The 14,512-nt window shown below is 38.8% G+C and overlaps 1 protein-coding gene across 1 annotated transcript in view; it reads right to left on the reverse strand.

Moving 5' to 3' along the window:
• The window catches only part of ubxn7 (UBX domain protein 7), a 117,596-nt gene that overhangs the window by 11,459 nt on the left and 91,625 nt on the right, over positions 1-14,512 (reverse strand). Inside the window, exons 7-9 of the mRNA XM_072573082.1 lie at positions 8,920-9,010; positions 4,442-4,569; positions 2,709-3,105 (exon numbers count right to left, since the gene is read on the reverse strand). Of these exons, the coding sequence (XP_072429183.1) occupies positions 2,709-3,105; positions 4,442-4,569; positions 8,920-9,010 (616 nt within the window). The remainder of the gene's footprint in view (positions 1-2,708; positions 3,106-4,441; positions 4,570-8,919; positions 9,011-14,512) is intronic.

Here is a 14,512-nt window from a genome sequence, read left to right on the forward strand (position 1 = left end):
CGACTCCACCCATTTCAGCACCATTTGCAGAGAGACAAAAAGTAATGGCTCTTACACTGTTGATCATAACTAACAAAGACAGAGACTGTCCCTGTTGTTTCTGTTCCACCCTTATTCAATTGAATGTTAATGTTTCCCTTTTTGGCGATTATTTTGTCCAGCTTTGGATTGTGCACTAGGATGATCTGGCAGGCAGAGTGGCCAACTGCAGTCAATCACAAAGCAGCAAGTTCATTCTGCTCATCCACAGAAACATTTGGCCTCCTATTCAATATCTGCATAATCTTTTGCTTCTTTCATCACCCAGGAGATTTTGTTTGTAAAGAAGATTTTTTGACAGCAAGTCTGCACTTGACTTCTAAGGTTAAGACCACAAGTAAATATTTGAGGAAAATTAAGAGATTGAAACAAAGATTTTATCAAATTTATAACATCATAATTTGTTTTTCCAAAATGAAAAAAAAATCAACAATTCATTCACATTGGTTTGATTTTGGCCAGGCATCAATAAATTCTAATAAAAGTTACGGCCTATATGTCCAAATAATACTGAAATTGTCCTCTGGATTAAACTTTTCTACACCAAATGGCAGCACATACGTTGATATGGTCTCCCATTGCTTAACTTCCAAGTAACATTAGAATTTTTCCTGATATTTTCTGACATTGATACCTTCTGTCCATAAAGCCAAAATTCCTGTTGTCTTTTATATAAAACTACTGTGCAACTGTTCATTTAAAAGTCTATCACAAATTCCACAAATCACTCAAAAGATGTTTTTGTCTAATTCTTTTCCCTTCACCAATTGTCTAAAATAAAGGTTTAAACAAAAATGTCAAAGCACTGCAGGTTTCACAATACCAATTTATCAATACCAACACCAAGGTTCACAAACCTTGCACCAATTTATCTATTCTGTATTATATACTTAATATCTTCATTACTACATACAATTCAGTGTCAGTCCATCCTGAGCTTCAACTGAACACTTTTACTTCAATAACTTTGACAAGTTTTCAATCACTGGCATTGAACATTTGCAGTTTGCAGAATTTTCTCAAATACAACTTGATTGAACAGGATTTCAGAAACAGAGTTTGTTCATTCATAGAGAGAATTTGAGACTTTCTTTGCTCTAAGACTTTAAAGATTTAATTCTTAAAACTTTGACTTCAGTTTAGCATTGATTTTATATAAATATTGCGAGAGAGATGGAGTGCAAAAGCACAGCTACAAGTATATGGGACACCGGTGAGACCACAGCCAAATTACTGCATAGCTTAGACCTCCTTATTTACTTGCATTGGAGGTGGTTCAAAGAAGATTCACAGGGTTGATTACTGGAATGAAAGGGTTGTCTCATGGGGAAAGATTTATACTCATTGGACTTTGGAAGAATAAGAGGTGATCTTATCGAAACATTAAAAATTCTGAAGGGGACTAAAATATTTGATTGTTGAGAGGACATGTCACCTCGTGTGAATGCCAGAGTTTCAAAATAAGGAATCTCCCACTTAAGATAGAGAAGGATTCTCTCTCAGATGGTCAATAATTTTTGTAATTCTTTTCCCCCCAGAGGGCGACAAAGACTGTGTCAATGAATATATTCAAAGCTGAGTTAAACATATATTTTGTAACAGGTAGGAACGTGGAGTGAAAACCATGCTCAGTTCAGCTGTGATCTTAATGAATGGCAGAGCAGACTCAAGGTGCCTAAAGGACCATCTCTGGTCTTGTTTCTTATTATAAGCTCCACAAAGATAACAGTCTAACGAAGGGATGAACAGTAGCAGCTATTATTGTGAATTTGTTGATGACATGCATAAATGACAGAATTTGTTTTAATCCAAGTTTTTTGAAATTCGTTCACAGAATACGAGCATCATATTGGAAAATATACATCCAGTTTAAAAACGGTTGGGAGACACTGTTTAAAAATTTTTACTAAAACTCCATAAACAATTAACTTGGGGAGATGGTAGTATATGGTTATGTCACTGGATTTATAATCCAGAACCCCAGACTAATGTTCAGAGTATATAGGTTCATATTGCACCTTAGCAAGTGGCAAAACCTGAATTTGATTAAAAATCTGGAATTAAAAGCTATCCCGATGATAACATTGCAACCAGTGTCCATTGTCATTTTAAAACCCATGTGGTCCACTAAAGTCTTCCAAGAAAACAAGCTACTTTCCTGACCTGGTCTGGCCTACATGTGATTCCAGATCCACAGCAATATGGTTGACTCTTAAGTGCCCTCTGGGCAATTAGGAATAGACAATAAATTTTAGCCTAGCCAATGTCACCACATCCCATGAACAAATTAATCAAAGATTAAGGTTCTTTTTGTTTGCTTATGGAAATTTTTGAATACATATGAACAAAATCTCTGGCAGCTAACCCTAGCTTCAGGGGGTCCATTGCAGAAAATACTGGACGAAGAATGTTAAACTTTGAAAATACAAAAGAAAAAATGTGTTTTATTTTAACAATCACTTCATTTACCAATGCAAGAATTAGGCATTTAACTTATTTCAATTCAATTCAGAAGACACACATATAATAAACCCGAATGCTTTATTTTAAAACATCGATTCCCATAGGAATCAATGCTTCACTTAAAGTTTCTTCATTTAAAGTATTCAGGAACAGGTTGACTTATACACACACAAATGTGCTATAGAAGAACAGCAAATGGTCCTTACCACTGGTATCAAAATACTCTGCTGTGTTTATCTCCTGCTGCTTTGTTGAGGTTTCTGCATCTCCCCCTGATTGAATTTTCTCAGACATGTCCTTGTAGGAAAATTCCAAACCAGTGTTCTTCCCTGTTTCAGTCCTTTCAGTTAGTTCTATGCGTGATTGTTTACAGCTCACATCCTTGTGAGGCGACAATTTCTTTTTTGTATTACTTTCTTCTTCCCTTTCTTCATCCGACCCATTGATTGAGATGAACCCTTCACTGTCTGAGAATGCTTCTGCTTCTGACTCATCTGACTGATCTTCGTTCTCTGGACTAGAGGACTCGTAGTGTGTCTCTTGTAGAGATGCCTTGATCGCTGCTTCCAACTGGCTATCCTCACTGGCGTCAATTAAACTCTCCTAACAGATCAGGTGAAACAGATCAGCAATACATAAGCAAATGCAGGCTAATCACCATATATTGGATTAAATAATTTAAACTGTTGAAAAAGGTTACTCCCCCACCCCTCATTCTGAAACACAGCCTCGGTGCTCCTGTTTGCATCAGCCCTTAAGCTACAGTGCTTATGAAGAGGAGTACTGGTCTTTCAAACTTGTTCTACCATTCAATATGAATGTGACTAATCTGGTTTGCTTCTCAACACCACTTTCCTGTTTGGCCCCCATGATCCTTGACTCCCTTGTCTAACAAAAACCTAACTCTTCCTTAAATAATCCAATGACCTATCATCCTCTGTTTTCTTGGAAAGAGAATTCCACAGACTGATGGCACTCAGGGAAAAAACTATTTTAAAACACAAACCCCTTATTCTTAAAACTGTGACTCTCAATTCTAGACTCCCCAACAAAAAGAAATATCCTCATGGTATCATGCTATCGAGTTTAGATTAGATTAGATTACATTAGAGTGTGGAAACAGGCCCTTCGGCCCAACAAGTCCACACCGACCCGCCGAAGCGCAACCCACCCATACCCCTACATTTACCCCTTACCTATCACTACGGGCAATTTAGGATGGCCAATTCACCTGACCTGCACATCTTTGGACTGTGGGAGGAAACCGGAGCACCCGGAGGAAACCCACGCAGACACGGGGAGAACGTGCAAACTCCACACAGTCAGTCGCCTGAGGCGGGAATTGAACCCGGGTCTCTGGACCTTGTGTGTTTCAGTACGATCACCTCATATTCTTCAAAATTCTATGAGATAAAGATCCAACCTTTCTTCATTAGATAACCCAGAAGTGAGTCAAGTGAACTATTTTTTAAAACTGCTTCCAATGTGATCATATCCCTTTTACAAATAAGACAATCAGAACTGTACATAATTCTCCAGATATGATCTCACTGTTGTGGTCAAACTGTCCTATTCTTCAATTCCATTCCCCTTGCAGTACACCACATTCCATTTGCCTTCCCAATCACTTGCTATACCTGTATACTAAAATGTTATGATTTACGTATCAGGACACCCAGATCTCACTGTGTCTCCAAGTTTGCAATCTCTCCATGTAATTACTATACTCCTTTTTCATTCTTCCTGCCAAAGTGGACATATTCACACTTTCCCACTATATTTCCATATAACATATCTAAATCCCTTTGCAGAGTCTCAGCCACTTCACGACAACTTGCTTTCCAATCTACCTTGGTGTCATCAGCAAATTTAACTACCGTACATACAGTATCCACATCTACACACAATCCAGACACCACTTGTATCTCCGCATACTTACTGAACGTAGACGTTTCTTTGGTGGGCTACAGGAAAGTCCATCTAACAGACCGTGCTCTGTTAAAAAGCCCGTAACCTGTTCTAGGAAGGAATTCACATCCAAGTTGCGCCACTCAACTAGCTTTTGACCTGGAAAACAAATTGGAGTTGTTGGGGCAAATGGTGAGAAGAGAGATAAAAGGGAAAAAATATTTAATACTGTGTGTTAGACTTGAATTCTTTGACAACATTAAATGATAGCTTCCAGTTCATTGTACTAAAATAGAAGTATTTTCAGCTTTTTGATTATAAATCCCAACAGTATTTTAACATATTTTCTTTAAGTTCTGCACTATGATCATTTATAATTTACTTACTCTTTATGTTCCTTTGACAGACAAAAACAATTCACTTTACCAGATTGATATCTGCCTGTTTTGGGAACATGGATTGCTCAAGGTACTTTATTGTTTCTTAATAAATATTAGCCAGTATTTATGGAACTAACAATCCCCACTCTTGCATGAGCTATAGCTTTAGAAAACCAAGGACAGGCAACAAAAGAATGCTGCTCTATGACACAGACAATTTCTTGATGTGAATTTTGTCTTTTATGTCCCAAAAAACCGTTCCTGCCCCTCCAACATCAGAATGCTCTTTGCCCCCATCAGCAGCTTCTAGTTTAGTTAATACGTTCTTGTCCACTGAACTTCTTCACCCTTTACCCCCACCTCTCTTTCATAACCTTCCACTGACTATGTACCTTCAGTATCCCATATCAGCCTCTGCTCTTTTTTCCCCCCAATATCTAGTACCCATTGCATCCTCAGTTTTTAAAAAGTATTCACTCTAGCACAAGAGGCACTAAATAAATTGGATAGCATGGAAGCTACTAAGCAACAGTTTGCTTCATGATCAGTCTGGATTCAACTTAGCTCCATACCTCATTACAGTCCTGATCCAGTCATGAACAAAAGGGCTCAAGTAACTCTCCTCAACAAGTGACTCCCCTCAACATAAAAACAGCGATCAACTAAGTGTGACATCAAGGAATCCAAGTAAAACTAGAATTGGGGAGACTTTGTACTGGCTGGACCAAACGTCTCAACCCTAGTACAGTGAAACATAAGATTTTCAGAGTAAGTATTTTCTAATCAACTTATTTAGAAATGTTATTATACATCTCTGGAGCAGGCGAGGTGTCACTCTGGGCAACTTGGCTCAGAATTAAGGTCACTACTACTGCACAAGAGTCTCACATTCTTCACTGTTTATTTGCCTTATTCCATTTTAGATATTTTCTAGTTAATCTGTTCAGAGGTGTTATGACTCACTTCTGGAGCAGGTGGGACTGGAGCCCAGGTCACCCAGCTCAGGGGTAGCAATACCACTGCACCACAATAACACCTATATGTCTTTCAAAGTAATGTCCTCAGCTTAATGACTGTCAGCTGTTTCAATGATCTTCTTTCCCTCCATTAAAGAGTCGAAATGGGAATGTTGGTTAGTAATTGAAGTGTTGAGTCTTATTTATAAGGCCAGGGATAAGGAAATAGTCCTTACTAAATGCAGCAAGATCTGAACAATATGCAGTCTTAGGCTAAATGGAAAGTAACACTTGTACCTCAAATGCTAGGCAATGACCATCTCCAATGAGAAAATGTAAACAACAGCATTTTTATTACTAAATCCCAACATCAAGAGCCTGGAGTTCACCACTGACCAGCGATCGTCATGTAGCTGCAGTATTTGTATGTCAGAGGCTGGTAATCTGAGATGGGTAATTGCCAATGCCATTCCACCATCTATCAGGCACAATTCAGTTGCCTGAATGAGTGCTGCTCCAACAATATTCAGAAAGCTCAATACTAAGTAGGATAAAGCAGCTCACTTTATTATAATTCCATCTTAAACAATCACTTCTTCCTTTGTTTCTATATGAAGCACTGTAAAAACTTACCAAGTGTTTCTTCAATAGCACCATCCAATTCTCTACCATTCTCTAATGACACTGTGGGTGAATCAAGGTCAAAGGTGGGTGTATGGAATGCTCTGCCCTAGAAGGCTGTGGAGGCCAAGTCTCTGGATACTTTCAAGAAAGAGTTGGATAGAGCACTTAAGGAGAGTGGAATCAAGGGTTATGGGGATAAGGCAGGAACAGGATACTGATTGAGGATGATCAGCCATGGTCATAATGAATGGTGGTGCTGGCTCGAAGAGCAGAATGGCCTACTCCTGCACCTATTGTCTAACAGACTGTAGCAATTCAAGACGGTTCATCACCACCTCTTTAAGGCAATGAAGGTCAAATGTTGATCTAGCCAATGAAGTCCACATCCCATTAAGTAAAAAAAAATAGTTATTCTATGTTTCGTGATCTGGAGCTGTATACTTGCAATTATTTCACTAGCTTTGATTTATCATACACAAGTTCTTGCAGCACAGAAACAGGTCATTCAGCCAACAAGTCTTTACCCACTCTTTAAAAATAGTTATCTAATCAAACCCACTCTTTACTTTCTCAAATGTTAAGTTCTGCTTCCCCTCCAAATATTTATCCAACATCCTTGTCGATGTTTTTTAACCAATGTCCTGTACAGACGCAACATGACCTCCTAACTCCTGTGCTCAATACTCTGACCAATAAAAGAAAGCAAACCAAACTTGCCACAAGCCTAAATATTGTCCAGGCATTGTTGCATGGGTACTGAAGGAATCTGTAACCACAAGTCATGAATGGTATTTGACAATGGGCAGCATGGTGGTTCAGTGGTTAGCACTGCTGCCTCACAGCACCAGGGACCCAGATTCGATTTCAGCCTCATGCAACGGTCTGTGTTGAGTTTGCACATTTTCCTTGTGTCTGCATAGGTTTCTTCCCACAGTCAAAAGGTGTGCAGTTTAGGTGGATTGGCCATGCTAAAATGCCCAGTAATGTCCAGGCATATGCAGGCCAGGTGGATTAGCCATGGGAAATACAGGGTTACAGGGATTAGGGGCAGTGCTCTTTGGAGGGTCGGTGTGTACTTGATAGGCTGAAATGATCTGTTTCCACACTGTAGGGATTTTACGATTCTATGATCGCCAGTGAACGTACCTACTTCTGACCTTATGATGGAAGGAAGGTCATTGATGAAACAGATGAAGATGGTTGGACCTAGGACGCTACCTTAAGGAACACCTACAGCAATATCCTGAGGCTGACCTCCAACAAGTAGAAAACCCCTCCTTTATGGTAGGTTTTGTAACGAGTAATGAGTTTTCTGATTCCCATCAACTTCAGTCTTGCTATAGCTTCTTAAAGCCACAGGGAATTAAATGTTGCTTTGATGTTAACGGCAGTCACTCTCACCTCACCTATGGAGTTCACCTTTTCTGTACATGCTTGAATTAAGGCTGTAGTGAGGTCAGGTGTCATGATCTGTGGTGAAACCCAATTTGAGCATCAGTGAGCAGATTATTGTTGTGCAAATAATACTTGACAGCACTGTTAACAATACCCTCCCTCACTTTGCTGTTAAGTGTGTAGACAGATGTGGTAGTGCTTGGCCGGAATGGATTTGTCCTGCTTTGTGTACAGGACACATCTGTGTAAATTTTGATATTGTCCAGTAGATGCCAATGTTGTGGTGCAGCTAATTCTGGAGCACATCAGTATTACTGCCAGAATGTTGTCATGTTCCATAGTCTTTGCAGTATCCAGTGCCTTCATCCATTTCCTGATACCACATAGATGAATAAATTGGCTTAAGACTGTTACCAGCTATTAATTACAGAATTTATCAACTAAAGCTAAATTCCACCAGCTGCCACGGTGGGAATTGAATCCTTTTCAGAGCATGACCTTAGGATGCTGAATTACTAGTCTAGTGACCAACTATTGACACTAATAGCTAATAACTTTCTGGATTGCCTATTTTAATTCTATACAGCAATGTTGATGCACGCAAGTGGAATTTAGCAAACAATATTCCTAACTTGAGAAAGGATCAGTGTCAAATGTACTACTGTCAAGCTATGTTTCCTCTCTCTTTTCATCTATATGAACCTCTGAGGTCCATGCACAGCTCCTGAAACCAGAAGTCAATACTGGGAATGGTATGAACATGCATGTGCAGACTATCACAGCAGCTCTGCAGCCACACAGTTTAGGGGGAACTTTACTGAGAAGTTGTGCTAAGATTCAAAGAACCCACGTTAAAATAAAGAAACTGTTAGCCTATTTTAATCACATCATCAGAAAATGCGATAGGATCAATTTTATGTTTAACAGGGGCTCTTTTGTTGATATACTCTTCCAAAGTTGCTGTATCATAAAGTTTCCATATTCCAAGCAATGTTAAAAAATTAAAAATAGCAAAAAAACCTAAAATATTTCTTCAAATGCCAATGTGATTTTACAGTCCAGTCCAAACTATATGCCATCATCATCTAAGCAATATAAAAACACCATTATTTTGTTTTAGAGGCAGTTGAACTCCTATTTCAAAGGATACCTACCAGTGCGGGGATCTAGAATAGACACATAAGGGAAGTCTGAGAGTTGGTAGAATTGAACATATCGCTGTCCTTCTTCGCTGTCATGATACACCTAGAAAAAAAGATTATCAGTTACACTGAGATTGTTCTCTTGAAATAAGTGTGAAAGCACTTATGAAAAAAAGAAGAGAGTCTATCAGACTGAAGAGAATGGTAAGCATCTTGTATTAATCTACTCATTCAGCTGAAATCAAACAAGGAAAGCTCTGCCAAGTGGTCATTTCCATTTCATTTCCAAATGATATACCAGCATCATCCCACAAATCAACAAAAATCACTTGCAGCAATTACGTTAAATCAAACTGGAAGACGCTCAGATATTCACTGTGTGAAAGACAGCACCTTGTTACGATGCAGGGTAAACCCTTCTGCTAATTTAAACCAGACACACAGAAAAGCTCACCTCGCGCCGAAATCTGGTACAGTTCGAGTGGCAAAGAACTATCCCAAATATCACTATTTAAAGAAAAATGTAACAACTTTATTCTTTAAGTCCAAAAGGGAACACTAAACAACAACTATTTATAACTCCTTTCTCTTAAACTTATTTCTACCTCCCACTCTACAATACTGATCCAATAAATTCCCTCTTAAATTTACAGCAAATCAATTTCAAATCCAGTTGTCGTCTTCAGATGTTGACCGTTCTCTGTTGATTTCTCTAGGTTGGCTTTGGTCTTCAGCTGCACAAATTTCTTACGGTACCTTTCAGAGAGTTATTCTGTTGACTATTATCTTAGTGCTTGGCTGCTTTTTGCTGTTCTCCCTTAATTGTTCAAAATGTCTGGCTTTATACCCCAAAACATCTGACCATTTTACTGATTTGATGTCACTCCAAACAGTAAAATTCTAATTCGATTGGATTTTGGTCTCTGGGGCATAATTTAAACTGATTGGCCGATTTCGAATATGTTTTTGTACCATGGCAACACAACTCCGGCTGTTTGTGTTAACCAAATGTTACGTTTTAAAATTTCTAAATTGCTCAGTACATTCTGTGTTTTCAGTCCTTGCCAATTTCCTCTCTCTTAAAAGGTACAGTACACACCTACATTTTCATAACAAGCTGAAGGGTGAGACAGTCCTTGAACACCAAGACAGGTGATCAATTTTCATCTTGTCACCCATTTACCAATGATGGAGTAAGTATTTTTAAAAAGGATTAAATGAGGGAGGTGACAGCCTAGTGGCATTATCTCTGGACCGTTAATCCAGAGATCCAGGTAATGTTCTGGTGACCTGGTTCTAATCCCACTATGGCAGATGGTTACATTTGAATTCAATAAAATTTGTAATTAAGAGTCCAATGATGATCATGAATCCATTGTCGATTGTCAGAAAACCTCACCTGCTTCGCTCATGTGCTTTGGGGAAGGAAACAGTCATTCTTACCTGGTCTGACTTATAAACAACTCCAGACCCAGCAATGCGGTTGATTCTTAACTACCCTTTGGGCATTAGGGAAGGGCAATAAATGCTGACGTTGCCAGCAAAACCCTCGTCCCACGAATGAATAAAGTTAACCCTGTTTCAAAAATAAGTTCGCTAAAACATTAATCTTCTTTTGCCAGGGTACATAAACAGGCAAAGTCTAACAGCTGCTTTAAGTGGCAGAGTAAATCTTCATGCAGCACTTGAAATATACTTTTTAAAAATAATTATATGATTTGTGCAGCATATATACTTGGAATGATTCCCAATTTAAATAATAGTCTTGTTTTGGGTTCCCTTTGTAGCCAAACAACAGGTTGTGCAAGCTACTTCAGAACCAGAGATAGCTATAAAGGATTATGATATCATCAGCCTAAAACTTCAGTTTAAAAAAAACAAAATAGAAACCTAAGTTTTTCAGATAATGTGTAAAATAGAATTCAAATAGTTTAAGCCTATTAAGTGGATGGGCTAAAGGAAAACATTAGATTATAATGTCAGGAAAATGCTGTCTATTTGACGTGGAATGTTAAAATATAAAACCACTAGAACAATTAGTTGACAAAGATGGAATAAAAGCAATCTGAGGTGATTACTGGCTACACAATGGAAACAAATTTAATTTTTAAACTTAGCATGGCCAGTCATGTACCACAATACTTCTCATGGGCATTTCATCAATAGCAAATGTAAGTTACTATGCCACATGTCATTCAACATCAAGAGCAAATTTTGAATACTGAATAATGCTTTCAGAATTTTACCTTTAAACAACTTGTTTTGCATTCAGGGGAACTACAAGGATGACACCAAAACTTAAGATTTCAAATTGTGAAGGGAGATCTATAGAACTTAAAAAAAAAATCAGGAGGAGGCAAATTCCCCAAGCTTTCAAAAATGCTGAGAGGAATAAGTAAATATACATCTTGGTAACATTGCATGGGCTGTAAAATGAACAATCTCAAACATGATCAGATTAAGATGGTTTCCACCCCCTTAATAATAAACACCCAAGCTCATATGTTTTATATCGATGAAGGCATTCTAAACAAAACAAAAACCTGGATGACTGTCTGGTTAGGAACAAATTGAGTATTCCAAATACAATTTCTTAGGCATGGGAATATTGGTCAAAGAAAGCAAAGACCAAAGAAAGATTAAATAGGCACATATTTGGAATTAAGCTTGATTTAGCTTTGAGAATGGAAAAAGACTTTGTCAAACATTCCTTCAGGAAAATAACTGGCTGTGTAGAGGGCACAAAGACCAAAATATCCAGGACGCAAAATAGACTTTTACCAGTCGGGTGCTTTATCACCTTAGGCCTCAAGAAATGATGCATATTAACTAAAGCTGGAAACCAAGAGATTCTCCGACTCAAGCAGAGCTGTAGAAAATTTTATGTGGGAAGCTTAAGTCACAATAAATGTATGATTTCAAAGCAACAGACAAATGAGACTGTGCAATATTTAAGTCAGATCCAGATTTAGACAGAAAAGATGGGAGATCAGTTGCCTTTCAAACAAGATTTTTTTTCAGAAAGGGGAGATGAAGAGAAGGGTGAGGACAAAAGTGCAGGAGATCCTTGGTTGAGGAAGGAGGAGGACAAGTCAGAAGCACCCCGTAGAATGTGACATCATTAGAACAGTTGCAACAGAGAGTGGGAGAATGAATGGAGGCCTTGAGTATGCAAGGAAGTGTAGTCAAGGCAATTGTATAAGTTGGTACATTTTTAATGGATATTGTTGGACAGCCTGTATCCAGAAATGTAAACAGACAGATTATGAAAAGGAAGGTCACAGACGGACCAAGTGAAAGGAGGATGAACGTAAAAGCAAAATTGGTGAATTCTGCAATTTGAAATGGGAGCAGGAAGCGACAGTTTCAGGGGAGGTGATAGAAACAGATGTGATTGTAGCATTTAAGAGGCATTTAGACAGACACATTAACTGACAGGACATGGGGAATCTGGACTGCGTGGATTTAGTTTAGTATAGCAACATGGTCAACACAGACATGGTGGATCAAAAAGCCTGTTCCTGTGCTGTACTGTTCTAGGTTCTATGTACAATTGATAACAGATAAAAGGAGAAAGAAAGGAAGGAGACTTCACCTAATCAGTATGATACAGAAAAAGGCTATTTGGTCCTCATGTCTGCAAGAGTTCTTCAAATGAGCATCATTGCCTAGTGCCAATCTACTGGCTTTTCACCAAATCCTCAGAGTAATTTTGTCTAAATAGTCGCTCAATGTCCCCTTGGATGCCTCAATTGAACCTGCCTCCACATTTCCAGGCAGTGAATTCCACACCCTAACTATTCACTGTGAAAATATTTTTCCCCAGATCACCCTTGCTTCTTTTGCACATCACTTTAAATCTATATAATCTCCCTCTTGTTCTTTTTATGAACAGGATATGGTTCTTTTTATTTAATTATCCGGTCTGCTCATGATTTTGAAAACTTCCATTGAATTTCCTTGAGAAGAGTCTCAATTTCTTCAATCTATCCTCATAACAAAAGTTTCTAATTCCTGGAACTATTCTTGTAAATTATTACTGCACTCTTTCCAATGCATTCATATCCTTCCTATAATTTGCGATAGGGTTAGGGTTAGTGTCCTAAACCAACTTTAAACAATACTCCAGCTGAGTGTCTTATGTAAGTTCAACAGTGGCTTCTTGCACTTGTACGACATGCCTGCATTAAGGTCAAAGACATTGTATGCTTTATTAACTGCTCTCGCTCTGCTTATCCTGTCACCTTCAATGTTCTGTGCACACATACATCCAGATCAAACTTGATTCCACAGAGGAAGGGATCAATGAGCAACAGATACCATTTGGGTCTCTCCTAACTTGATTTGTTAAAGGATGCATTCTTGAAGCCAAATAGAAACTCGGATGAGGAGAAAGCCATGTGGTCCTTGGAGCCTGCTCCACCATTCAAAATTATCATGGCTAATTCTCTACCTCAACGCCATATTCATGCATTCTTTTCATACTCCTTTGATGCCTTCAATATCTAAATTATTATCCATCTCTTTCTTGAATACACTCAGTGCCTGGCATCCTCTGGAATAGCAAATTCCACAAGTTGAGCATGCCTCTGAGTGAAGAAATGATTCCTCATCTCATTCCTAAATGGTCTACCCTATTCGGAGACTGTGACCCCTGGTTCAAGACTAATTCTATACTAAGTATATCCTCTTGTAGGTAGGGCACTGCCCTCAGTACTGCAGGTGCAGTCTTTCCAAGGCCCTAAATAACTATATTAAGACATTCCTACTCTGTTCTCAAATCCTCTTGCAATGTAAAACAAAATACTACTTGCCTTCTGATTTGATTGCTGCATCTGCATGTCTCTTTCATTGAGTGGTATACAAGAACACTCAGGTCCATTTGAGTACTTATGTTTGCCACTCAGCATTTAAAGACGACTCTGCCTTTACGTTTTTCACACTGAAGTCTATATGTTCACATTTAGCTAAATTGTACTGCATCTGCCATGTGTTTACTCACACACACACACACACACGTGTCTAAATCACTGTGAAGCCTCCTTGAATCCACCTTCTAACACTCAGTCCCACTCAGTTTTTGTGTCATCAGCAAATTTTCCTTTAATAATCTAATCCCATAGATGTTTTCCAAGATTTCTAGTATAATACTTAGAGTCATAGAGATGTACAACATGGAAACAGACGCTTCGGTCCAACCTGTCCATGCCGACCAGATATCCCAACCCAATCTAGTCCCACCTGCCAGCACCCGGCCCATATCCTTCCAAACCCTTCCTATTCATATACCCATCCAAATGCCTCTTAAATGTTGCAATTGTACCAGCCCCCACCACATCCTCTGGCAGCTCATTCCATACACGTACCACCCTCTGCGTGAAATAGTTGCCCCTTAGGTCTCTTTTATATCTTTCCCCTCTCACCCTAAACCTATACCCTCTAGTTCTGGACTCCCTGACCCCAGGGAAAAGACTTTGCCTATTTACCCTCTCCAAGCACCTCATAATTTTGGAATCCTCTATAAGGTCACCCCTCAGCCTCCGACAGTCCAAGGAAATCAGCCCCAGCCTGTTCAGCCTCTCCCTATAGCTCAAATCCTCCAACC

Source organism: Chiloscyllium punctatum, chromosome 6, assembly GCF_047496795.1.
Source record: "Chiloscyllium punctatum isolate Juve2018m chromosome 6, sChiPun1.3, whole genome shotgun sequence".
In the NCBI taxonomy this organism is placed as follows: domain Eukaryota; kingdom Metazoa; phylum Chordata; class Chondrichthyes; order Orectolobiformes; family Hemiscylliidae; genus Chiloscyllium; species Chiloscyllium punctatum.